The 26,863-nt window shown below is 36.2% G+C and overlaps 2 protein-coding genes, 1 long non-coding RNA gene and 1 pseudogene across 6 annotated transcripts; 1 reads left to right on the forward strand and 3 right to left on the reverse strand.

Annotated features, from left to right (window-relative positions):
* Positions 1 to 2,973: 2,973 nt before the first annotated feature.
* On the reverse strand, positions 2,974 to 4,309 carry LOC149988134 (uncharacterized). Its single transcript, XR_016505446.1, has 3 exons — positions 4,178 to 4,309; positions 3,617 to 4,011; positions 2,974 to 3,352 (listed from the first exon to the last, which is right to left on the reverse strand). It is a non-coding gene; the product is annotated as an uncharacterized LOC149988134 (long non-coding RNA).
* A 167-nt stretch (positions 4,310 to 4,476) lies between these two features.
* On the reverse strand, positions 4,477 to 7,483 carry LOC112289054 (ras-related protein Rab7-like; annotated as a pseudogene). Its single transcript, XR_012218608.2, has 6 exons — positions 7,278 to 7,483; positions 6,601 to 6,727; positions 5,905 to 6,051; positions 5,574 to 5,669; positions 5,265 to 5,410; positions 4,477 to 5,138 (listed from the first exon to the last, which is right to left on the reverse strand). The product of XR_012218608.2 is annotated as a ras-related protein Rab7-like (transcript).
* Positions 7,484 to 15,561: 8,078 nt separating this feature from the next.
* LOC112288755 (acetyl-coenzyme A synthetase, chloroplastic/glyoxysomal) lies at positions 15,562 to 21,451 on the forward strand. 2 transcript variants are annotated; one of them, XM_090254223.1, is made up of 17 exons: positions 15,562 to 15,687; positions 16,374 to 16,603; positions 17,201 to 17,353; positions 17,477 to 17,632; positions 17,756 to 18,047; positions 18,181 to 18,263; positions 18,375 to 18,476; positions 18,686 to 18,774; positions 18,879 to 18,969; positions 19,173 to 19,286; positions 19,411 to 19,566; positions 19,748 to 19,816; positions 20,017 to 20,192; positions 20,359 to 20,415; positions 20,574 to 20,664; positions 20,830 to 20,928; positions 21,060 to 21,451. In XM_090254223.1, the coding sequence occupies exons 2-17, from the start codon at positions 16,397 to 16,399 to the stop codon at positions 21,243 to 21,245; spliced, it is 2,121 nt and encodes a 706-aa protein (XP_090110349.1). In that variant the 5' UTR covers positions 15,562 to 15,687; positions 16,374 to 16,396; the 3' UTR covers positions 21,246 to 21,451. The 2 variants fall into 2 exon arrangements, with proteins under 2 accessions (XP_090110349.1, XP_024389050.1); XM_024533282.2 differs by lacking the exon at positions 15,562 to 15,687 and having other exon boundaries at positions 16,154 to 16,603.
* A 133-nt stretch (positions 21,452 to 21,584) lies between these two features.
* Positions 21,585 to 23,859, reverse strand: LOC112288756 (CASP-like protein UU4). 2 transcript variants are annotated; one of them, XM_090254224.1, is made up of 4 exons: positions 23,725 to 23,859; positions 23,075 to 23,357; positions 22,444 to 22,573; positions 21,585 to 21,991 (listed from the first exon to the last, which is right to left on the reverse strand). In XM_090254224.1, exons 2-4 carry the CDS (start codon positions 23,299 to 23,301, stop codon positions 21,761 to 21,763), a joined length of 588 nt encoding a protein of 195 aa, XP_090110350.1. In that variant the 5' UTR covers positions 23,302 to 23,357; positions 23,725 to 23,859; the 3' UTR covers positions 21,585 to 21,760. The 2 variants fall into 2 exon arrangements, with proteins under 2 accessions (XP_090110350.1, XP_024389052.1); XM_024533284.3 differs by lacking the exon at positions 23,725 to 23,859 and having other exon boundaries at positions 23,075 to 23,660.
* Positions 23,860 to 26,863: the final 3,004 nt, after the last annotated feature.

Consider the following 26,863-nt stretch of genomic DNA (forward strand, 5'->3'; position numbering starts at 1 on the left):
CTTTGTTAGTAATAAAATATTTGTTTATGTAATGGAGCATCAGGTTTTATGCTTGATGAATGATTGAGTATTGTAGGATTAAAATATAAATTTTGATTATATGATATATTAAAGAGTATTCATTTTTTTATTTTTTTCAAAAAACATGTCTATGGTACATTTAAAACCAATCTACATTGCTAAGAAGAAAAGAAGTAGATAACCAAAAAAAAAATCAAAAAATCAAAAAAAGGAAGGAATATTTTATGTCAACTGAAAAAATAATCAATCAACACATTTGAATAGAGCATAAAAGGATCAACCACTTAAAATATTATTTAATGCTTTATTTCAAATAATCATGGGATTTGCCTTTATAAATATCATAAAGTAATATAGTGAAAAAATATATAATATTTCTTTTTGTTCATAGGGTTTGTTGGCATAAAATAAATCTTCAATAAACACCAAACAGTGATTTTAAAAAAAATAATGTATTTTTTTGTTACAAGCATCTTAAAATTGTTCACATACAATTTGGTCCTTGTTAGATGTAGATTATTTTTATTTCATTTTTATTTTGAAATACATTGATATGTTTGAAGTAAAATCCCTTCTGAACATCATATTTTCAAAGCTATCAATACACTCATAAATGATATTTAATGGGAATTTTTTTTTCAAAAATGATTAAAAATATTAGATAATATGTATATAGTTTAATTTAAAAATTGAACTTCATCCATCATCGTGACAAGATAAGCTATCATATTAACATCTTAAACAACTAAACAACCAACAGAAAACCATGTAATTAAATTACAAGAACATGTGAATATATATATATATATATATATATATATATAGATTATTCAAAAAATAAAAATTCACATCTTAAATAAGATTTAGTTCTAGTTTTAACTTCTATATGTTTCATTTTTGATAATCAAAATAGCAGTCACATAAATCATTATGATTTTTCCTAGTTTATAGCTGTAACTAAATCTAATTAGTTACGATTATTTAAAAATATACATGTTTGTAAAACAAATAAGAGAATGTGGTTGATCTTTAAACTTTGTAACATTTAAATTTATATTAGTATTAGTGCACAGTGAATAAAAAAGATAAAAGAAAATCTCATTTATTTTTTATTTTTTATGATAAGTTTATTTTGACAGTATATTTCATATATTATAATTTTTTTCATATATATAAATATATATATATATATATAAATATATATATATATAATTTTATTGATTTTTTGAAATTATTCAAAAAATGTATAAAATAAAGATATGCATTTTTATATTAACCAATTGTTGAAACATGAAATTTTGTATAATATGGTAAATTTTTTCTTACAGCAAAGAAGATGAATTGGCAACCTACTTGAGTCTTGTAAAGCTTTCTTACAAAAATAATTTTTCTGAATATTTGGATTGAATGTTTTGTTGTTGTGGGTATTAGTCAACATTAACTGTGAATTGATATGCTAAAATCAACAATGAAGTGCAAAAATAAACGTTTAAGCCAAAACAACCATAGAAGTTTAATTGGAAGAATCTTAAGGTCAATACATGATTTATTTTCTCAAAAGTTAGCATTGTATGTTTCAATGCTGGATGAAGGTTATTTTTCAAACAGAGTACAAAAAAGGGAAAAAGAAAAAGGAAATTTGTTGAGATAAACTGCAATGTAAAAATCAAGTCTTAGTTAATAATACAAAAGAAATATATAAAATAGACGCAGGATTTCTTATCCTTGTTGATTGATTAATTAATTAATTAATTAAAATAATATTATTACTTTTATGTTTAGAAATATGAAAATATTGAGTATATGCATATATATATATATATATATATATATATATATATTTGCAACTGTATGTGTTTGAGTTTTTGAGATTCCTGTGGGAATCAACGATAACATATTGTCAAATATAAGTAATCAATCGTTTCAGGTTGCAAAGAGACAAGTAGTATGTTTGATTTATTGGTGTGTTTACAGTAGCACTGACCACAAATGGAAATTCACAACACCTTTGATGAATTCTTATTACAAGATTATAAACTTTCATCATTAATGTATGTGTTTAACTAAATGCCGACAAGTTGTACCATATGGCTTTAAATCAAATAGCAATTATATGATCGTTTACATTCAATTTCTTTTGAAATGAGTAATAATTTTATTTCATTCAATATGAGAAATATGGTATTTTAATTCATTCTTGAATTCATTCTTGAATCCATTCCTCTACTTCTTATTTTGATTATATTGGTCTATATCAAATATTTGAAATACATTCAATAATTGTATTTTGGTTTTGAGAAACAGCAAGCTTTCAATAATATCATATCATTTTCCTGTTTATTTTATTGGTAAGTTTTTCTTTTGTGAGTTTGGGTTCTACCTAATACCATTAAAGACTTAGTTATCTTGTGTTCTGTACATGCAGCAGTAGTAGGCGTTATCAGAAATATGTTATTACATAATCTGAAACAGAAACTTATTTGTAATTATATATTTCTCTTTGCAATCATAAAAATGATAAAACCACTAATTCAATATATAGTTTGACATTCATATTTTTAAAAAATTGTTTAACAAGACTCTAGAAGATTACAGAAACAAAACTACACAAAACACGATCCTTACAAACCATTTGTGTTGGGGCACGTCATCATAGAATATTGAACATGAGTATTCTAGCCCATCGATTATTTTTGTAGTTATATTTATATTTTTCTTGAGGAGAGAAAATAAGAAAATAAGGGCATCAACAATTTCCAGCATTATTTACTGGAAACCTCTTCAGCAATGTGCATTTCTTAGAAATCAAAGGTTATTCTTGGAGGAACGAAGCTATTGTACTTATAGAAACGTAACCCAGTTTCCTTCTTCACCACTGGTGGACACAAACCAGTGGCTCTAAGAGAGTTCCTTAAAAACAATCCACAAACTCTGCCGCACATGCTTCGTTAATGAGGACAAGTCATTGATTACTTCTACAACGATTGAGTTTTCATCATTGATACAAACTCTGATATAGATCAGATTTTCATGTGCTGGAAACCCACTTGCGAATATCTGATATTCCTTCAAGCTCTCAAGCGACTCTACTACGAGGATTCCAACAGAGCAATCACTGTTGGGTTGTGCCAATCCTGCATTGGGAAGTCTCTACGCCGACTCTGTGTGATGCCGAATGATGCAATGCCACTTCGTAGTGTCTTCCACGCACTTTGTCTTACGTGGAACTTCGATATGCAGTAGGTGCAAATAGTGCTGGAGCCTGGTCGTCCGATGTGTAGATGAAGCAGCTAAGAAGCCCTGACCAGAATCTCGCTCAATAGCACCAAACCTGCAGATTCAATTGCACAACAATGGGTCACGTCCTTACCTTTGGTCACCCGATGAGTCGGCTTCATTGTGTAATGGAAAGATTGTGGACGAAACAATAAGAGCAATAAGTTCCGCGAGTTTTCTTCCGGGGGGGGGGGGGTAAAAAAATAAAAATAAAAATAAAAGCCTTTAAACAGAAGTTGCAGTGATCATTGCTGCAATGAACCGCCACCAGCAAAGACGAGAAGGGGGAAGTCGGTGCTACAAGCCAAGGCCATCTGACCTCATTCTCTTCCACCGCCAGTGACATGCAGCTGAGAGACTACTTCGGGGCTGTGCTTTTGTCCGATGAGAAGAGTTCTTTCCAGTTGCAACGTTATTGTCGCGCTGGGTAGGCGACCCAGTCCAACGCGAACCTTTAGGGCCCTTCAGCTTTCCCAGTGAGCGGAGAGTGATTCTTGAAAACTGAACCGCAACGAGGTAGCGGGCTTTTCGGCACTATGTATCTGCATTACTGAGATAGAAGACTGCCAATTTTGGGGATGCTGTGGTGTGAATACGTTGCACTGTAACTACCACTTTCTCTGCTTCTTTAAAGATTTTCCATATTCCGAAGGATCACTGTAGCCTATTCTTCCACACTGTAACATAAGTGATGCCATTGCAAACCAGATGTTCCTGCAACTCAGAGAAGGGAAGTTAAGAAAGGGTACCCAAGAAACGATAGTAACCCTTCAAAATTGTGATAAGATACAAGAACCAAAATTCCCACATTAGGGCACAAATCTCATTTGAACTAAAGCCAATATATCGGTCACTTTCTATGAATAACGCAAGGTCATACCGGTTTAGGAGGCTGCTTTATCATTACAGAGGGAAAACAATAACCAATCTTGGTCTTGGTCAATACTCATCGCTGATTAGTTCAGCCTTGTTCCTCCAGTACAAATCATTCCTAATGAACTCAGCACTTAAGCAGCAACGTTTTGTCCTTGTCTAGTAAAACTTTGCTGTCTCCTAGAATCATCATCACTAGCAAAACACATACCTGAAAAAACTTCTGTCTTCCTATTCTAATGAATTATTATAAAGCTTCCCAAGTAACCTCGGAAAGTGCCACAAACTGAGAACCGTACCTGGAAATTTGAAACGTCAATACTCAATTATAAAATGCGTGTGAACGAACATGCAAAATGTCCATCTAAAACATTTCCAGAAACCCCTGAATCCTTGTTGCACACATTTACCAACCCACTCCTCTTTCTGCCCTCATTCAGCGTAATTTCATACAACAAGAGGAATGCTTGAGGGTTGTAAGAACCCATATCCCGCAGCCCACAACCTAAGCCCATCTGAGCTGGATACACAAACTGCGTGCATTTGTATTCATGCTCCTTTTAATGATAATATACCTTGCATACCACTTCACTAACCCGCTACTAGTCGAATTGGACCATCCATCAACAGTCCCATTTGACGATGATACCAATAGATATAGCCCCACAACAAATCTCCACAATGTACCAACTATTGTCAATGAGCTGCGACGTCGACGTGGCATTGCCGTCAAACACACCTTGCGCTCCAGTAGTCTGACACACCTTCTCCTCCAACAGTGATAGATTCATGTTCAATCACCACGCAGGCATTGCTCTCCCCCATGGATGTCTTCAAATCAACCAACCCTCTATCTGCCTGGCAGACCCTGGCATTTCCCATCGCAGCAACTCCGCTACTCTTAACACTCGCATCCGGAAGTTTTCTGTGGCCTGCTGGCGTTCACGTCGATCGTATCAGGCAGGTAGCTGCAACCACATGCCAAACATCACACTCAGTCAGACCACTCCTCCACTCAGCGAGTTCCATTGCGTCTCCACATTCCACTCCCTTCACAAACGCGATGGTCACTGATAACACCAAGACTGACTCACATTTCCTCCTCCGTCTCGTTCTTCAATGCGTTCTTGGCAATACACTGGAATGCAGCATCCACGTTGAAGTCTTCCTTGGCTGATGACTCAAAGTAGGGGATGCCTCCTTTCGCTGCACACCATGCTTTGGCCTTCTTCTCGGAGACCTGTGCAGTCCAAAGAAATCAGAGGTGATGAGGTTTTCACAAAGGCAGGAGTTTAAAAGGATAATTCAGCTCCAGGGCCCATCGATGGATATATTATGATCTCATGGTCCTTTGCTGTATGAATTTGAGGGTTGAACCCAAAATAAGACTTGAATAAGCTTACCACTCGACTATTGCCACCATCCACGTCCACTTTATTTCCAAGTACTACAAAGGGGAAGTACTCCTGATCGGATGGGGCTGCCTGCACGGTTCAAGACTGAGATCACACACGACGCTCCGCACAGAAAGAAGCACGTCATCGCAAAGAAAGGAAAACATGGCACGAATCATAAAAAATATGCATGAATAGAAATAATGATGTGCTAAAGACACGCAGCAGCATTCATAAATATCTCCAACAAAGTTGTGACGATAGACAGACATGTACGAAAACATATAAAAGAAATTTAAAAGTTGCAAATATTAATTGTCAACCCAAGACAAAACCTCACCTGGATCACAAACTCATCCCTCCAGTAGTCAAGGTTATCGAATGACTTCATGACATAAACATCGTAAACAAGAACACAACAATCTGCACCTCTGTAGAAGGCAACACCGAGACCCTGAAGCCGTTCTTGTCCAGCCGTATCCCAAATCTCGCGATAGAAAAAGGTGAGACAAAATTAGATCAGAGTGAAAAAGAGTATAACGAGACTCATGCAGTACATAAATTTCACAACCTCTAAATAACGTTGTACCAGACATCCCTAGTCTAGATTTCCCGTGTAAGAACCTTGCAAAGGCTATGAAAATGAAGTAGATTGTTCACGTCTTTTTTTTCCCAAACCCTGATAGAAAATCCAAGTCGTTTAATCGATTCATTATCCTACCACAGACAAAAAAAAAGAAAAGAAAAAAAGGGGGTTATCAAGAGAAGGTAAGTTAGTTTCAACGAAGACAAGACGAACTCTACTGCACATTCAGAATACCCCGTAAACCGTCTTTACAAATACTCTAAACAACGCTTCAGACTACCAGAAAGCCTCACAACGCTCTGGTGAAATAATAAACACGCGAGACCATGGTCGTTCAAGTCTTCCAACAAAACTCGACTCCAGTCTCACATTCAAACGATAATGCATGTCACACTGGATCCAATTTGAGAAGACAACTCACACGAGCCATCACACGCTGGAATCACTGACCTGCATTGTAACAAGTCTGTCTTCAACTTATACTTCTTTAGTTAGGAAATCAGCTCCAATAGTGGCCTTGTGTTGATTGCTGAACTTGTTATTAACATATTGGTTTATCAGCGATGTCTTTCCAACCCTGCCATGATTACAAGAGAACTTAATGTAAGCTTCTATTGGCTCATTTTGAACGTACATCGTCATACTTCAACCTATAAGAATCATGAGAGTAACTAATCCATCTAGTCTTAACAATCTGAAGCTACAAAATATCTTGCACCATATACTGAACGCAAACCAGCTACCAACAAAGAACAAAATTTATCACATTTTTTGTACAAAATCATTGCATGAAAATTTAACTCAACAAAACCTTGCAACCAGAGAGATGAAGGCTGATTTCTTCAATGATTTCAATGCAAAATATTCAACCTTGTAAATTTCACACCTAACACTGAATCGCACCCTTGATTGCTCACAAATTCGCCCTAACTAACAGAACCCTCGTCTTTAAGTCATGTTCTCATGCACCGCCACAACACAAGCCAGCATATCCACGGGAAAACTCCCGCTCTCATCTTCAATATATTTTTTTGCTTCACAATTCCCATCTCTGATAGTACCACAACGCTCCACCTTTAAAAAACAACTAAATTCTAAAATAGATAAATTCAGTGTAAACACAATACCCGCTATCGCCGAGGATGATGACCTTCAACAAGGTGCGCTTACGAGCCGCCGACATCGTACCAAATGTTGTGAATCGCGGTAAAACAAACTACCTCACACGCTCTACCGAAAAAACCGAGTTCAACAAAACCAAACGCGCAAATCCTCGGGCGAAATTCCCACCCAAAAAAAACGAGATTTCTTCGATTCTGCACGTAAATGTCGAATTTCCAAGAGCGCCCGAGTCGAGTCTACGATCGATTGCGGTTGTACGCAGCTTGCGATGCAGCAAATTTGCACGATAAGCGATGGCTGCTGCTGGGTTTAGTATTCCAAACCCCGCTTCCCTCCCTTCCTCGCACTCAGCTAAGCATGGTTTAAGTTAACCACGTATTAGTCTAATTACGGGTTAGAGCTAATCACGGGTTAAGCTGATTATGCGTTAAGTTAATGTGATGGGTTTCTATTGTCTTGGAAATCATTGCATCTTGATTATTTTTAATTGTGCAAATCAATGTCTATGTACATTGAAAAGTTCAAAGGGATTTTATTCTATTTCATTTATTAAAAAATAAAAAGTAAAAAATCTTGATACTTGCATGTGAATGGGTATTTGTGTATTTGTGACGTTATGTTAATTTGTAATTTTCTATTACCAATCACATACAAAAGTTTTGATTGCTGATTAAAACTTGTAAATGAAATGAAATAAAATTATTGTAATGTTTGGTATGAATTGTGCTGGTTTTTTTATGATTGGTGATTTAAGTAGTAATACAGATATAATTTGTATTTAGGTTCAAATAATTGTTTCACTTTAAATGTATGAATGACATATCAATGTCTATGTACATATGTGATTTTTAATTTTTAATTGTTTTTGCAAACATTAACATTTATAATTGTAATAAACACACCAACCCTTATATGACTTTATAGCATGTTTACTTCAGTTTAAAATAATCATCTTTACATTAGATTTTGATTTTGAATTGTGAGGTATTTCTTGATTTTTTTCAAACTCAAAGTAAATAATATATATATATATATATATATATATACACTAAGCCATTTATTAAAACCTTGTTTATATAAGTATGAATGAATCAACAAAACAGAGCAGGGTGGAACAGAAGAATTACATAAATAATATTAAATAACCTTCAATAATCTTCACATGATCCTTGTATAGTAAAAACCCTTGCTTGCTCTAAAGGACAGCAAATAGCTAAAACAACTACAGCTGCATTACACCTCAGCTCTTCACATAATTCAGACCACCCCACTGCAATATATATATATATATATATATATATCTAATTTTTGTTTTTATTTTTTTCATCAAGGATTGAATTTGTCATTCACATACCAAGAATATTAATTGCATGTGTTCATGGGTTGTGCCAAGATAATTGGGTATAGTTAATACTTTCATACCTCTTTTGTTCATGGTGGGTCTCAATGCATCCACAAGACAATTTATCTCCAAAATTACAAGATAGCATTGTGGTTGTACAATGAAACTGTAAAATATTCATGGTTTTGGAATTAGTATCACTGATCAAGGGTCTTCTCTAGATTGTAATAGTATGTGAAGGTAGACATCAATGCATTTCCTTCTTTAGCTGCTCCTAAAAAAGTTAAGTGTTTAGAAGGCTTCAGTTATATAAAATTGTTCGAACATAACAGAAAGGTTGTGTTAGCAACACATTTTTCAGTAACTGTGTGTAGTTGGTTAAATTGTGTAATTTAATCTAATTTCAGGAGGGATGAGGTTGTTCTTTGGAAGGATTTCCTGCCATCAGTGCCTTCTTTATGTTATTTCTTGTCCTTCTTGTTGTCTCAAAAAGTAAATGCTTCATCATTCTCCACCGCTCATGTCTAAGGTATTTGATAAGTTAAGCATTTTAGCATATTTATCATAAGCATAAATAAAAAATAGATCTCTGTAAGGAAATAGAAATCAAGAGGATTTCAAGGGTTTTTGCACAATTTGCCCAAAAACAGAATATATATTAATATTTTAAGTAAAGGTTTTTTTGACCCAAATCTGACATATAGGCCAACCTAATTCCAACCAATGATTGACTATAAAATGAATATGTGATGAACAGATTGGAGTGGAGGTTTGTGTTGGAAGAGGTGTCAACTATTCAATATGGCAAGCATTGTCTTCTGTTTACCATGATTTTATTATCATTAAAGTTTTTATTGAGTTGTGTGAAGTCCACTTTGATAGACTATAGTACAAAGGTCTTAAGAATATTTATTGGTTGTTGAAGTTTTATTTTATTTTATTTTATTTTCTTATTATTATTTTGTTTTTTGTTTTGTTAATGTCTTAATTTTGAGAGATAGTATAAAGAGAGTGGAGGCCATCACATGTATTAAATTGTTACTTTAAAATGATTTAAAAAATAAAACATTGTATTTTGATTGTAAAAATAAGTTTCTAATACAAGTTCTCAATTGTTTTTAAACTTATTAATATCGTTGCATAGTACAAAGGTCTTAAATATTTCAGATGTATTAATAAGTTTCTAACACAAGCTCTCAATTGTTTTTAAATCCCACCTTTTAAGATGGATGTAACACATATTTTAAGAGATGATACTATTAATACCATATAAAACTAACTAAATTCTATTTCGTCTTTTAAGATGGACATAACACATATTTTAAGATATGATACTATTGATACCATGTAAAACTAACTAAATTCTATTTCGTCTTTTCCTATCGTAGCCTCTTGAATGATTTTTCTAAAAATTAAGCCAACTAAGAGGGAGGTTTTTCAATTATTTCCAACCACAAGTTTTGAAAGTTGAAGTTTCTTCCCTTTTTTCTTGAGCCTAAACACCACTAAAAGGTAGAAATATAATAAGAACAACAATCCCTATCCAAATTTGAGAACCAAAAAATAACTGGACATATTTATGTTGTCAAAGGCTTTGTTGGATTTGAGATCCAAATCTTACAAGGGACATTTAACTTACTTCATGATTGTTTCAAGTGCAGCTAGGTACAATTTCAATGTACCACTGTAAAATCTCAGCATGTAAGTGTGCACTTTTAACATAGAAATGATTCTAGCACAATTCATGGGGCATAAAAAAACTTCTGCACAATCCTACCAAGATTTGAGTGTACAGTTATTTCTCTAATATTATGACCACTTCCCTTATCCAAGGATCTTTCACCAAAGCGCCTAATCTTATGCATTTATATTCCAGGTAAGATTTCTTAGTATCAACTAATTCTTTGGAAGTCTGCATGAATACATTTAGAAATTGTTCATTGACAAAAAAATCACACCAAAAAACCTGCAGTATGAGTTATATCAGATGTTCTAGACAATACAAACCACCACCTCAATATAAGCAAAACTCAACCATGCATGTGCTTGTCTCTGAGCTGGTCCCTGAAATGACTGAAAAATGATGTAAAGATAACCTTGGCCCAGAAGGAAATGCAAAACTAGATCTGAAGGTGTTTTTCAAGCTTGTAAGTGGCACTACTTCAAGATCTGGATACTAAGAAAATAGCCTATACACCTTCCTAGATACATTCAGTGTCGCCTATCATTTGACGACGACCTACCATTTCCATATTCTAAAAGCTCGAAGATTAGAGGCCGGACATTGTAAGCCGGAATAAACCACGCACGTTGTGCTGTGCCTTGTTTCACCTTTAACCGTACTAAAAACATCGATGAATGATCGAAAAACAGATCAACATTCTGAATTGAGTTTGCCAGACATTAATATCTCCTAGGCGTTGCGTCGTCTAATTGAAAAGGAACTGAGACGTGTAAGACATGAAAAACTTCCGCATACAGAAAATAAAAATAATGTCAAGAAAGCTCACTGTCCTCTTAATGAACGCGCAAGCAGGAGTGACCTTACCACGCCCCGCTAATTGAAATTTGAGGTCGAAGTGATGCCGATTTCGAGCCGGACACTCAACTGTGCCGAAATCAACGAACCATCACAGTGATACGACCATCAGCAGACACTTCCAAAATTGGTACGCCTTCGCCGCTGCCCACCTCTGCACTTAGTCCGCCATCGTTCATTCATAACTCTCGCTCCTCCACGATTAGCCTCGCCAAAATTGCCGCAAGCAAAAATCCTCCAAAACTCCAGCAATCTCCAGTTCTTACAGACAAAATCCTCATCATGCCAAAGAAAAACGTAGAAGCTCCAGCAGTATTTAGAAACTGAAACATGAAACGCACACGAAGCGGGGCAGCGAAGCAAATGCTCCGGGTGAGCAGTCCATGACGAAGGCATGTTCCGCTGTGGAATATGTCGTTTTCTTTCCAGGCTGCGGCATTCAGAACCGTCGAACGAATTCGCGAAATTGGTCTCCTCCCTGAGCTGGATGCTTCCGTTCATGGGCTTACCCTTTCACCGTGATCACCAGGATCTGTGCACGGTCATACATTTTACGATTTTAGGGCAATTTCATGATCTGGGGTGATTGGGGAATGCATTGGATTTTGCATTGGGTGCTTGTGGATCTAATATTCGCCCATGATATAGGGGCCCTTGGTATCTAGATGGTGTTTCTAGAAACTTAGAAATTCCAAAGATCTTCTATTAATCTTCTAAAGGCACTTCTTCATTCTCAAGTTCATTCAACACCAATAAGGATTTGCACAAATATACAAATTGTTGTGGAATTTAATATGGTTATAAAGCGAATCATTGTATGTTCACATTCATGTTGTATATTGTGTTTAATATAATTCACAAAAACAAACAATGTAGTGATGTTCTTACATTGTCAAATCATAAATAAATCGATGCTGTACAAGGGTGATTGTTCTAACATGATTTTCAAAAATGAAACTATATATATATATATATATATAGATATAATGAAATGAAAAATAAATACATACATCCATACATAAATATAAATTGCTCGTCCTTGAAGCAAATCTCCAATTATTCTTCTTATACCTGCTGAAAAGAGATAGTTCTAAAGTTTGTGTTCAACAAAAATATAAAGATTTATTTATATACAAACTGGAAGAAAAGAAAAGAAAAGAAAAGAAAAAAGACTAGTTGTAGGTGATTTTATTGTAAACTACATTTTTGATGTTATTTATTTTTCCATGATTCACACATACATACATACATATATATATATATATATATATATCGAGAGAGATAAAGGTTGGCCATCCACCACATGCCACTATTAAGTTTATAGGTGAATTACTTATATTGTAGTTTAGAATAAATATGTGAATACAAATTTTAATTTAAATCAAAAAATCAAAAAATAAATGAAGTAGGTGACAATTGTGGTGGTTATAACAAAATTATGGTGACATGTGATGGATGACAATTGTGGTGACAATAGCAAAATTTGTGGTGGCATTAGCAATATCCTCTCTCTCTATATATATAACATTCTAATTATTACTAATATATGCATATTCTATTTTTAAAATAATTAATACAAATTTTAACTTATTTTGTAAAATTGAATGACATAATTTACTTTTAGTTTGAAGGTATCTAATTCAAAAGCTTCAAGCACTCAACTTATTCTTAGAGATTGTATAAACAAACATCTATGAAACTAATTCAAGTCACAAAATAGTTGTTTTCAAATATGTGACAATCTCAACCATTTGGAATTTTGATTCTCATATGTGTTTATATATCCAAGAAAGAAAACCATTTTGCAAGCTAAACAATTGTTGAGATCTAAATGTTTTATTATCAGTATGTTCGTGATTATAAATCTTTAGTTTATATATATAATATCATCACAAACATATATATATATATATATATATATATATATATATGAATTGTAAATGTTGTTGCTTCAATACTGAACTTTTGATATTACAATAACATAATATTAACACAATTTATTTTAATAAAATAAAAATTATTTTCAAATTATTTAATTTTTATTAATTAAGAAATTTGGATTGCAAATCATGGTAATTAGAATTCAGAATAAGTTTTGAGAAAGATAAACCTGTAATTCACATTCAAAATTAATTTTGAATTCTAGAATAACTTTCCTTTCAGAAATTTCACAAAGACATTTTGCTGAATTCTCTTAATTTATATAATTTTCAATGATCAAGAATTAAATTCTTTTCTAAAAAAATTCATCCAATCACCAAACTTCAAGGTTGCACAGAATAATGTAACGAATTTCAAGGATAGACACCAAATTTTTCAATGTAAAGTAGACATATTGACAAGTATATACATACATTGTATTCAGTTTTATACATTTGAAATTACTTGATAAAATTTCAAAATAAAATTATTTGAAAATATCATCAAATAAATCACCTTTGATATTTCCAATCAGGATTATGTCATAAGTAATTAATTCAACAGATAGTTTTGTAAATTTAAAATGAAAAGCCATAATATACAACTCAAGTTGTACTTAAAAATGTGCTCTGAAATTCTTAGCTTGTTTTTCATGATAAAGGCTGCAGAAATCTCACAAGTTTTGTGGATAAATAATTTTGAAACCATTGGATAAGAATTACAGCATAACTTTTGTATCTGGAAAAATGTTTATTCAAACGAAGAAATATACGAAAATTAAAGCAAAGAAAGAGCTGTTTGAATGGTTTTTGATGTTCTGATGTATATATTTGGTCAAATAATCATCCAAAGACCCATTGGTCTTATGAAGATAGATGCAAATATGATTGGCAAATTGTTAGTTAGTTTGAATTAACACCCACTAATTTATACTTCAATGTGATTTTGTGGTTCATAAAGTCACAAATTACATCTACATATTCATTTTGCCACATGAAAAACGAACAAAGTGATGGGATCACAATAGTGATTAAAAGTGATGATAGTTTATGATTTTTTCTCATTGAAAATTGGATAAAATGATAACTTGGTAAAGAACAACATCAATATATGATTATGTTATAATATATATGCTAAAACATCATTTGAAGATGCACAACAAAATATATTTGATAAAATTTAAAATAATTAAAATTTAGATTTATGCAATATTAATTATAAACTTAAAAAATGTTAATTGATATTGTTTAATTATTTATTTATTTTCTGCAATTTCAATTTTATTTTTGTAGTCACTAACTACATCAATTTTTTATTTTGTAATATATATAATTTTTTTTCTAATATTCAAAATTTATAGAATCTCCAAGCACATGTTGTAGACTATTTATTCACACACACACACACACACACACACACATATATATATATATATATATATATATATTATGCAATACAATTGTTACCATTCAAACTCAATTTTTACACAATTATTCACAATTTTTAAAATTATGTAGTATAATTATATTCATGAATAGAATATAAAACCATATTTATTGCTACATACTCATGTTTTATTCTTATTTTTATATACATTAGAAAACATCAAAAAAAATAATTTATTGGATTTAAAACCATTTACACAATAAAAGATCAATTAAATATGAGATATATTAAATAGATCCATGTTTTTACTAAATAGATCAACCCTTGATGAAGAATATAGTAATCGTGATGAATGTGGTTGGTTTTTATCGGTTGCAGATCCAATAATGGGAAAATGAATCTAGAAATCATTATTCTTTTTCATGATGGTTAGGATGGGTTGGTTGCTTTAGTAAAAACTTAGGTCTATATAACATTCTCCTCAAATATAACCATTATGAAATTCACAATAGAATATAACTTGTAAAGACAAGAAGAATATAATAAAATAAGTTTTGAAAAAAAATAGTACATTGAAATACACAAGATTTTTTCTGCAATTATCCAAACTTATTATCAAGTAACTAGTTGAATATATTCTTACTTAAAACCAAATCTTTGTTTTCCAATTACTATTTGTTCCATCACTATTTTCTTGTTTGTTGAATCACATTGATTTTCTTTTGGAAGTCCTATAGATAAGATCTCATAACAATAATAAGAATAAAACACACACAAGACCCATTTCTTTCACAAACTCTCACCTTATAAAAGGAATGCCACACAAATTCCTCTACACTTACATCAACCAAACCAAAGCCCTATTTCACCCGGAGAAGCACAGGCATCATCAAATCAGAGATCGGCGATCGCCCGCCCTCGTCGACGCGCGACGATTCTTACCAACCGAATCCCACAATCACGCATCGACAAATTGCCTCGGGAATAATAATCGAAGCTTCGCCACTTTCACTTCTCGGGGCGGATCTCACCTCTAGCGAAGCCAGATGTTGGTAGATTACACGCCGGAGGTGGAGGAGGAGAGCACTTGCTTCGGCGGGAGGGGGAGAGACAGGCCGAACAACATGGGCAGGATTTTGTTTCGATTTTCAGACTTCGGAGGGAAGGTCGCGAGGATCGTGACCCCGTTTGGGAGCCTCGCGAGCGAAGGAAGGAAGGAAGAAAGCAAGTAAGGAAAGGCCGACATGGTCACGAACTTACCTACCAGCTACAGTCAAACTATGTGTGCGCAGGTCAACGAAGACGCGGATCTGACTCCATCTTGTTGCTGCGACTCCGAGGACGATGACTGTCGTCATCGATTCATTCCATGGCGCGACTGAAGAGTGAACGCATATTTTTGGTTCTGTTGTGAATGGCTGCACACGATGCGGCGCCTTTGTGAGGGAATTCGCAGAGGAATGAGAGTGAGAGAGTGAGAGAGGGAGGCTAGTAGTTGGTGAGAAGCGTTGGATTATTTTTATTATGTTTTGTTTTTGAGATTCATTATTCCTGCAGTGGATTGGAGGTGCTTGCGTTGGACCAATGACGGGATTGCGAGACGCCTGTGCCCTCGCGATCCTCCCAGATACTTTATTTTGACACGGTGTCGTGTCAATGGGATGCTTTAGACAAGCTGGTCTTGGAAGCTCCCCACTATAGCATAGTCTCCACCCCGCTGCCCAGCACAGGAGCCACGTCGCGCCCCTTTCTTTGGTCCATGCCCAGTGGCTGTGCCAAGTTTTCAACCCTCCCGCGCCCCACGCTGCCTCTTTTCTGTCGGGGTTGTTTGTAGAGCCTGTACTCTCTCAGTCTAGCCCTTCCGCTTCCTCTTCTACCTCTGTCTCTGAAGTGGGTCTTTGCGTTTTGAGGCAGTTTGAGGGGATAGTTTGGAGACGATGGCGTCTGACAATGTGGAGTGCAACGGAAGCAACGGAAGCAACGGAAGCGTGGGCTCAATGGGGTTGAGCACCCTGGCATCCGTGCGGCCGAACTTTAAGCTCTCTGCTGCAGATGTGGGGGGTTTTGTAAGCGATCCCGCTGAGGAGCTCGTGGCACCGAGCGAGGCGTTTCGGCAGCGCGCGTTAGTGGCGTCCCGGGCGCAAGTAAGGCTTCTGATCGCCTCACATTGTGTGTGGGGTGGGCATTTAGGGACTGGAAATAGCTGTGAGGCGGTGGAAGCCTCTTGAAACTAGGAGCATGGAGGTTTTCATCGATCTTGGATTTGTTTGCCTCCTAATCAGTCGCTTGGTTTGACTGCTTGGTTTACAATTTGCGAGCAATATCTGTGGTGGCGGGGGTGGTCTCGGTCCAATCTTGAAGCGTTGAATCTAGACGATCTCGACATTCTCTTAGTTGAAGTATTTTCATCAATGTCTTGACTTGTGTCAGTTCAGTGCCAGAATTGAAATCCGTTTTGTGGCAGAGGAAGTTGTACTTAGGTTGTGGATTTTTTTCAAGGAATAGTCTCAACCTAGACCCAACACGCGTGCCACCGCAGATTGTCGCGAGGTTTATTACTTTCAAACTTACTGTTCCTAGCCAGGTTTGGAGGTTGGTCTTGGAGTTTTTGGCAACAACAGTGGATCCAATCGGTGGTTTTGAAAGTCCTCTTCGACCCTGGATCCCATCGGTGGTTTTGAAAGTCCTCTTCGACCCTGGATCCCATCGGAATACTGATAGGCTGTTGATGAGATGTGCAGTATGACGAGATGTACAAGCGATCCGTGGAGGATCCCGACGGGTTCTGGGGCGACATCGCATCCACATTCTTTTGGAAGAAAAAATGGCCGACAACAGAAGGAAAATTGTATTCCGAAAACATTGATGTCCGAACTGGGCGCGTTGCCGTCGAGGTGCAGTCGTGTCTCAATTAGTCAGTTGAATGGATCAGTCACAAATACTTGTGTTACATGCGACTCTTGAATTCAGTCGTCGTTTTAGTTTTGATCATTTGTCCTTGTTTTCATCGATGACAGTGGTTCAAGGGCGGGCAAACCAATATCTGCTACAACGCCCTCGACAGGCACGTCGAAGCTGGCTTTGGAGACAAGGTGGCCTTCTTCTGGGAAGGGAATGACACCGGCGTGGATGCTACACTGACTTACAAAGAAGTGCTCGAACGTGTTTGCCAGGTGCGGGAGCTCTGGTTCATGAATTTAAGTCAACTTCGCAGAATTGTCTCAGTCATTTCAATTTCAGATTATTATTATTATTATTTTTTTGATGGAGGTGTCTATTTCTTCTGTTGATTGCAGCTTGCAAACTACTTGCGTAGCCAAGGTGTGAAGAAAGGAGATGCAGTGGCAATCTACATGCCTATGCTGGCCGAGCTGCCTATCGCCATGCTCGCGTGTGCAAGAATTGGAGCCGTTCATTCAGTAGTGTTTGCAGGGTTCTCTGCGGAGTCGCTGTCACAGCGCATTCTGGACTGCAAACCAAACATTATTTTGACCAGTAGTGCAGTGAAGCGTGCCGCCAAGGTTATCAAACTGAAGGACATCGTTGACGATGCGTTGAAAACTGCAGCAGAGAACGGTCACTCAGTTGGTGGGTACCTTCAAGGAAAATCACAAGTTGGAATCTGAAAAATATGCTTTGTCTTGATGATTTTCCAGCTTGACGATCTGTTAATTTTCTTTTTCTCATTTTTGTGAACCTGCTATTCGTCTTTTCATTTCAGGTTTGTGTTTGACGTATGATAACAACTCAGCATTGAAGAGAGAAGACACTGCATGGCAAGAAGGCCGTGATGTCTGGTGGCAGGTAATTCCTCGTCAATGGCTTTCGTGCTATGATTTTCTATACCTCCACCACTCCACTAACAAACCCCCTCATTATCGTGACTCACATATTCTCTGTGGGGTTTCATTACAGGATGTGGTGCCATCTCATTCAAAAGAATGTGAAGTGGAGTGGGTCGATGCAGAGGATACTTTGTTCCTGTTATACACAAGTGGAAGCACTGGGAAGCCCAAGGTAAATAGTTTTTTTAAGCTTAACTTCTGTTTTGTTATAGTGCAAAAGTTTTTTGGATTGCACGTTATCATCAGATTTCTAGTAGTCTCTCTCTCTCTCTCTCTCTTTTTTTTTTTTTTTTTTTTTTCTTTTTTGTTGTTGTTGTTCTTGTTTCTGCGTGCTTGTGGCGTACGTCAGACAGATTGAAATTAGAAACATAAAATTGGCAGGGCGTGCTGCATACAACAGGAGGGTACATGGTCTACGCTGCAACCACCTTCAAGTATGCGTTCAACTATCACGAGGACGACGTCTACTGGTAAGCCCTTGATGAGTTTCATGTTTTCATTAGTCCTTTTTTCAGCTCTAAGATCATGCTCTAGGAGAAGAAATATTTATGTGTTGCATGATCATGTATGTCAGGTGTACAGCAGACTGTGGATGGATTACTGGTCACAGTTACCTAACATACGGTCCTCTACTCAATGGTGCTTCCATGGTTGTTTTTGAAGGGGTAAGTCATTCGCATTCTTCATGAATCAATCAAATTCAGTTCATAAGCTCCATCGTTAATCTATTTCAAACGTTCCTCAAGATGTTTGTCTTCACGTTTCTCTTCATCATCTGTTCTTTTTTCAAAGTTTCCTTTAAGAAGCCTATTGGGTTTTTGCCGCATTTCTTTGCGTTAGTCAAGTTTTTTTGCGACTTTGTGAGCAGGTCCCCAACTACCCAGATGCAGGGCGCTGCTGGGAAATTGTGGACAAGTATAACGTGACCATTTTTTACACAGCCCCAACTGCAATTCGTTCATTGATGCGGTCAGGTGACGAGGTATTTATGTCAACAATCTCAGACCTGCTTTTTAAAGCAACCGAAACAAGCAATCATCTCGAACCTTATTTTAGGGTTTTTTTTGGTCATTTTGTTTTAATCATCAGCCTGGTGGTTCTGGCAGCCTGTAAAACGGCACTCGCGTAAGTCACTACGAGTACTTGGCAGTGTCGGAGAACCCATTAATCCAAGCGCATGGAAGTGGTACTACGAAGTAGTTGGCGATAAGCGCTGTCCTATTGTTGACACATGGTGGCAAACAGAGACAGGGGGTTTCATGGTGTGTACCTGGGCCAATCATTATTGCTTGCTTTGTACATTGGCGGAGGAGCTTTAGCACTTTCGTTTATTTCCATAGATTTAAGCTCTTAATTGAATCTTTATCTATGATGTATCCTATGGCTTGCACTCTATGTCGAAATTGCTGAGTAGTAGCTCTTTGCTGACGCCATCGCTTTCAGATCACTCCGCTTCCAGGCGCTTGGTGTCTTAAACCTGGATCTGCTACCTTGCCTTTCTTTGGAATCCAGGTGCGATGATTTAATCACTTATCACTTTAACATATAATTTGTGTAGTACGGTGTTTTGAAACGAATCTTATTTTGAAGTGAAAGAACAATAAACCCACTCAATTCTTCTTTAGAAGTCGTCCCTGATTACAAAGTGCTCTCACCGACTTTGATTTGGTTTCTTTTTCTTTGTTTTTAAAACTTTTGTGCTACATCTGCAGCCTGCCGTTGTAGACGAAAATGGGCACGCACAGACTGGGGAATGCAGTGGCTACCTGTGCATCAAGGCAGCATGGCCGGGAATGATGAGAACTCTGCAGGGAGACCACGATCGATACGAAACTACGTATTTTGCTCCTTTCAAGGGATACTACTTCAGTGGAGATGGATGCCGCAGGTCTACTTTCATACTGATTTGGGAGGCCTTTTGATGATTGTATACTAGAAAGCAGCTGCGGTGTTCAGTGAGTACAACCAAAAAGAAAAGGATATGTTCTTTTGCGATTGGAAAGTCGCACATAATTATCTTGCAATAGTTAGCATTACGTAACCGCTATGTGCAGGGATAAAGACGGATTCTACTGGTTGACAGGACGAGTTGATGATGTGATCAATGTTAGGTGGGTTGTGCATTGCAAGGTTGATGCTTTTTCTTAGATGTGCTCATCCATGGGTTGGTTGTTTTCAAGGCTTTCTCGACTGCGGTTCAACTTCAAAAGTTTCCTTTGCTATTGCCTAGAGGCAAGTATTTACCTCATTTGTGACTGCGATGGTGCAGTGGACACCGCATAGGCACAGCCGAGGTTGAATCTGCGCTAGTATCGCATCCTCAGTGCGCTGAAGCTGCAGTCGTCGGGTTCGATCACGAGGTATGAAACCATTTACACTGCTTCGTCTTTGTGTGTTTGAAATCACTGTACCGGACAAGGTTGACCTACTTTTTTCTTTTCTTTACTTAGTATTTGTTAACTTGTGAATAGGGACTGTGTCTCGTAAGCTTACGTTTGGTAAATTTATATTTGACTTTTGTGCAGGTGAAAGGCCAAGGTATCTTTGCTTTCGTTACCCTTCTAGAATTCGTCGAGTATAGTGATGAGCTTCGCACAGCGCTCGTCAACGCTGTTCGTTCACAGGTAGTGCCCTGTTACTATAATTTATCCTAAGCTTTGAATTGCTCTCAGATTGTGCTAATCTTGCTTCCTCCAAATTAGTGTCTGGGAAGACGAAGTTTGTAACTGGTTTATGTGCAATTCGCCCTTGGCAGATTGGAGCGTTCGCCGCACCAGATGTAATTCATTGGGCTCCAGGACTACCCAAAACGAGGAGTGGAAAAATCATGCGCAGAATATTGCGGAAGATTGCTAGCAATCAATTGGACGAGCTTGGTGATATCAGCACATTGGCTGATACAAGTGTGGTGGATCAGCTCATTAGTCTCCGTGGCAAGTAAATACAGTATTTAAGGTTCTCATACTGGAGGGAAATATCGGATCCCTTCTTGCAGCCTTTTTAGTGAGGTTTTATAAGGTGGGTTGGAAAGTGGTCATTGAATTCTGGTAATATTGATTGTCTACCGAGGAATGGTTTTTTGCTTAACGATGTAACAGTTTTTTTTTATCACGGTATCACCAAGTAACATGTTTCGTGGCATTTATATACAGTTTTGTAAGCTCAGTTTCGAGAAGTATATGTGCTACTTTCATTGCAGCTTGCTAATGGAATATAAAGCTATATGCTGTGCAATTTGTGATGCTAGTCCAAACAACTTCGTTCATATAGTCCAATTCACTAACCACAAACTCATCCAAAAGTATATTTCTCCCAGCCATCGAAAAGAGTGAATATTACACAAATTTTTGCTACGAATTGGTATACCTTAAATACTTTACATTTACCTGTCCTACTCGTTCCCCAAAAATTGTATATCTGTACTGTTATATAACAGAAGCTATTTCACACAGAAAATTAAAGAATGAGGTAAGGTGCTAAGTTGTACACTCCAAGATATGACGATATCATAACACAAAAGAAAGACAAGAAGGTGAAGGCTATCGAGGCTTCTGCATGTGCGCAAAACACTGTGATTTTTCCATCTATGCAACCACTGCCATAGTCGTCAATAACTCCTTTGCGATTAATTAACATAGCGACTGAAGCTCCAGCAGCTCCTGCGGCCATGAGAAGGAATGCTGACAACTGCAAAAGCAGGAATATCAGTATCATAATTCCACATTCAATGTAGCCGTTTTTCCAATTTACGTTTACTCTAATAGTACAGAAGAGGAATATAAAACCCTGAGATTTAATTAGAAGTAATCTTAGATAGTGGCAATAAAATAACTAACTCGTCGTAATTTTAAATATGCATTTCACGGAAACATACTTCGTACATGTGAACAGTAGCCTTCAATTTATGTTAGCTGCGATTTTTAACTGTACAAGCATTCACTTTCAGAGTGGTATGAGTTATATCTTAATGACTTATTATTTTTATTGTTAATAACTGTTTATATGTTTGTTTTGACGTGCCCGTTGACCAAGAGCATTTAACAAGGGCTTGAACCGTGACAGTACTTGATCCTCCATATCCCACTGTCACTAAGACCAATCCTCGTACTTCAGAGACTTTGGTAAAGAACACAATTTACCTGGTCACATCCGAAGGTAATGAACAAGTAGAGTTTCTTTGGGGCACTTCCGGATACCAGGGGCATGACGCTCAGAATAATTTGCCCTATTGCGTATAAAGCTACAAGCACATTTATAGCGAGTACGAAACTGCAGAAATCCAAACAAGTTGCATGAGCTACTCATTGAAGACGATCAGTAGAGTCCAACACTTGGAAGACGACATACAAGGGTTGAAGCTATTACGGGGTCAGAATCATCAATGTGCTGAATCCACTACTGTCGATGTTATGCCCAGACACTTCGTACTCAACCCCTAAACCAAATGTGTAGGAGTAAAGGAATGCAGTCGATGAACAAACGACGTTGATGAGGGTTATGAAATTCACGCGACACTAGGTGTTGCGGTAGAAACAGGACCAAGTTGAAGCAAGACATCAAATTAGAGCGACTGATTCTTTTTCAGAGGAAATATACTGCAATTTGAGAACATCGAAAACCGCAATTGCTAAACTCCAAAACCCTGGATTCAAACAAAAAAAACGCGAAGAAAAAAACAGAAGACAAAATCGAGTTAAGGTTTCTGCCTCACGGGAATGACTGACCCACAGGATTCATTTCATATAAGGCTGTGAAGTCCAGACTTCTCACCTGTACGAGGTAAAAGTGCTGTAAACCGCACCGTTTTGTTCCGCAGATGCCATCAAGCTAAAGGCAATGACGCTGAGAACGAACTCCGAGACCCGCAGTCCTAAGCTAAGACCCGACATGTGGTTGATGTTCTTCTTGACAGCCTGCAACGCAGAGCTCGGCGCATGGGAGTAATGTCCTTCAGGTGTCACCGCCGCCCCATTGGCAACACCACCCCCGGGCTCCATCACATTCGGAGACCCCGGATTCACTCCGACTCCTTCTGGCCTATGATCCGACTGTCCTGTGTACATTACTCAACCTCAAAAAACAAACAAACAAAAAACAACCCAACTCAAATACCCATTCAAAATCCCCCAAAAAACACGCAAGCTCTGACGTACCAAACACCAAAACCCAAGCAACCACTCCACAAATCCACTAGAGAACCCCGAATCCAACACCACAAACTCTTAAATCTCAACAAAATCCCCAGAGGGTACTGCCTTAGAACTTTCCCACTACTCAACGATCTTGGAATCTCTTCAACAAAAACGTCCCACACAAACGAAACGAAACGAAACGAAACGCAAACGAACCGCTGAATGAGTGAATGAATGAGTAAATGAATGCGGGAGAGGGGGTATTGAGAGAGAGTACGAGGGTCCTACCAGCAATGCGCGTGAATAGAAAGTTTCCGGTACCTACTCTCGTTGCTGTGTGGTGCAATAATTTTGGTGATTGCAATCCCTCGTTGGTGGCGATGATCCACCGACAGTATTGCTACCGAAGCTTCTCCGCAGCATCCCCGTCGTCATTGACGTTGAGGGGTTGGTGGCCCTCGGGAAATGGGTTTTGAATATTAGGGCTCTGCAATAAATCACGCACAAATCATTCTAGTTTTTGATTGTTTGTTTTTGTATATGTTAATGTACCCATACCATATTTGTGCGAATGTTTCTTGTAGACACTTATGTGATAGAATACTAAGCATCTCTTTCGGATGAATGAGGACATTTAAAAGTATTCATCAATATTTGTTGTCATAGTATTTGTTAATAATTATAGTTTCATTCTAAATATGATATTATGTGGCAATGTTTGTGTATAAGATAAACAACGCTTAATAATAAGGGACAACTAGAGGAGAAATAGAGTCTTTATATTTAGTAAATAAAATAAAAGCTACAACTTTTAAAGCTTATAATTGGTTAAAATCTAAAAGGCTTTTTTAATTGGTTTTTATATTTAGAAGAACCTCCCAAGAAATTAGAAGAAAAAATATGAGGTGGAAAATATATATTTTTCATTTAGCTATTACGGTGTCAGGGTAGAGAGAGTTTGCCTCTAGAAAGCGCTAGGCTTTTGGCTGCCACTAAATGCTCAATTAAGTATAAGATATAAAAGCACCAAGTTTATATATATAATATTTTTCCTTTTTGGGCAATTACATCAAAACATAAGCCCAAGTACCAAGAAAACACCCAAATGTATGATAAATTATCTGAAAACCTTATATATCCTTATGAGAAATATTTTCTGAACTTCAACAGTTCATATCTCACAATTGGATTGTCCAAACAACCCTAAATTTTATATGAAGCATTGATATACTTTCAAAAACTTCCACAAAACAATTCAACTATAAATTCGTTACGAATCTTGAGATATCACCAAAATCCTAACAATAGCTTTAAACCCTAGCTTACATACACTTGCATGCTAATTTCTTCATATCTCACAAAATAAGTACTCAAATACCATGAAACTTTGATCTATAGCTTCTCAACTTAATAACTCACACTTAAGAAAATTTTGAGCCAAAAATTCGTCCAGAAACTCAAGATATGGCTCCAACCATTATTATCAATAAAATGACTTACTTATTGCCTTTGAATTACATGTACTGTCTTCAATGCCCTATAACTCCTTCATCTATACTTGGAATTTGTCAAACAGTACATGTAAAGTGTAGCCAAGAAAGTGTTCTCTCCAACTCCAGTCGCCGATCTTTCATTGCTCTTTGTATGCATATGTTATGCTTCAAAGAATGGCAGTAGGTACAAATTTGACACCTTAACTTTGAATACTTACATCTCCTTCACAAAAACTCGAAATCACATAAACTCTTCGCTCAAATTATACCCAAAATCCTGAACTTGCTGATTCTAGCCTCCAAAGCTCAAATGACCTCGAAAGAGAAACCCTAATCCCTAATAAGGCCTCGGGCAGCCTCCTTGAAGTCCATTGGGCATGGCCTTCGACCAATAGGAATGAAGATCTCCATTCCTTGCCTTCGTCCAACCATTCCTTGCTTTCATCCCTCCCAATAAACCTCCTATTAGTTAAAAATTTCTTCTTTAGGCTCTAATCTCCTCTGAAGGCTTCATACTAACATTTAGGTTCTATAATTTTTTTGAAATGCTATAATTAAAAAGATAAAACTCAAAATAAAGTTTCTTAAATCCACTCTCTTTAAATTAATTTATTAACCATTCTAACATACACCAAGACTTATGAGCATATTATATGTTCTAACTAATTTTTACATACTATAAGCATTTATAGTATGACAATGGACCTACATATTTATGTAGATAAGAAGTGTTAGATAGAAGATAAATGTAGGTAGATTTGATATTAACTTGTGGCAAAGCTTCTAAGAATCTTTATAAATGCGTATTTGATTTTAGATATGTTTGTAGTTGATTGGTAAGTTAAAAATTTGGCCAACAAGATAGCCATATATCACATATGCTAGTAGCTTGTGGAATAAGTTATCTATGTAATACACATATAAGAAACTTATCTTATAAGTTAGACATGTGTCTCACAAGTTGGATATGTATTGGAGGTCCTATAGAACGTAACTTTTAGTTGGATTGTATATACAAAAACAAGAGTGAAGCCTTCTTCACTCTTGTCAACACCTTTTTAATCCTTAGTCTTATTTCAAGAACTTCTCTTTTTTATAGAAATTTTTATTTAATAATAGAAGTTACGGATTATTCTCCTCTAATTTGATGTCTTGATATATTTGATTTATCTATGAAAAAAAAATTATGGATGCTACTCTTGGTAGAAGTGAAATTAAATTTGTAGCCATTACAAATCTTCATGAGTTTTTTAATACTGTTAAAATGGAAATTTCACATATTTCTAATATCAACTATGGAGGTAGTATTCCAATGCTTATGAAAGAGGTCAACAACAAAATTTAAAGTCTATGCTAAAAATTTGTGCAATTGAAATCAAGTTCATAACTAAATCCAAGCAGTCTTGGTACAATAAGTATAAAAGAGGTAAAGATAAGTATGTTAAAGAAGTTTGATAGAACAAGATCAAAGTTTTGAGGATTTCTACAATAAATAAAGCTTTATCTTAGGTTCCATCCTTCTCAATACTTTGATGAATTTACTCAAATTGGATTCATAGGTACACTTCTATTTAAGAGTGTTTTTTCTTAGTTTACACCTTTGATGTAAAATGATTCCTAATTATTCTATGATTTAAATACATTCTTGAAAGTCTTCATAGCTACATTTGGAAAAAAGATTGAAAAAAGGTAGCAAAGATAAAATGCATATCTTTACAACAATGGTCATATTCAACCACCATATATGTTGCTAAATTCCAAAACCTCACTTACAATGTGGATTAGAATGATAAGGCCTTTATTAATCAATTTTGGTATAGATTAAAAGTTAACATCAAAGATTTGTTATTGGTAATGCCAAAAATAAATTTATTAGAATAATTTATTATTCAAGCCATTGTATATGACAAATGACTTTTTAAAAGATGTCAAGA

This window comes from Physcomitrium patens, chromosome 11 (genome assembly GCF_059467195.1).
Source record: "Physcomitrium patens ecotype Gransden chromosome 11, ASM5946719v1, whole genome shotgun sequence".
NCBI lineage: Eukaryota > Viridiplantae > Streptophyta > Bryopsida > Funariales > Funariaceae > Physcomitrium > Physcomitrium patens.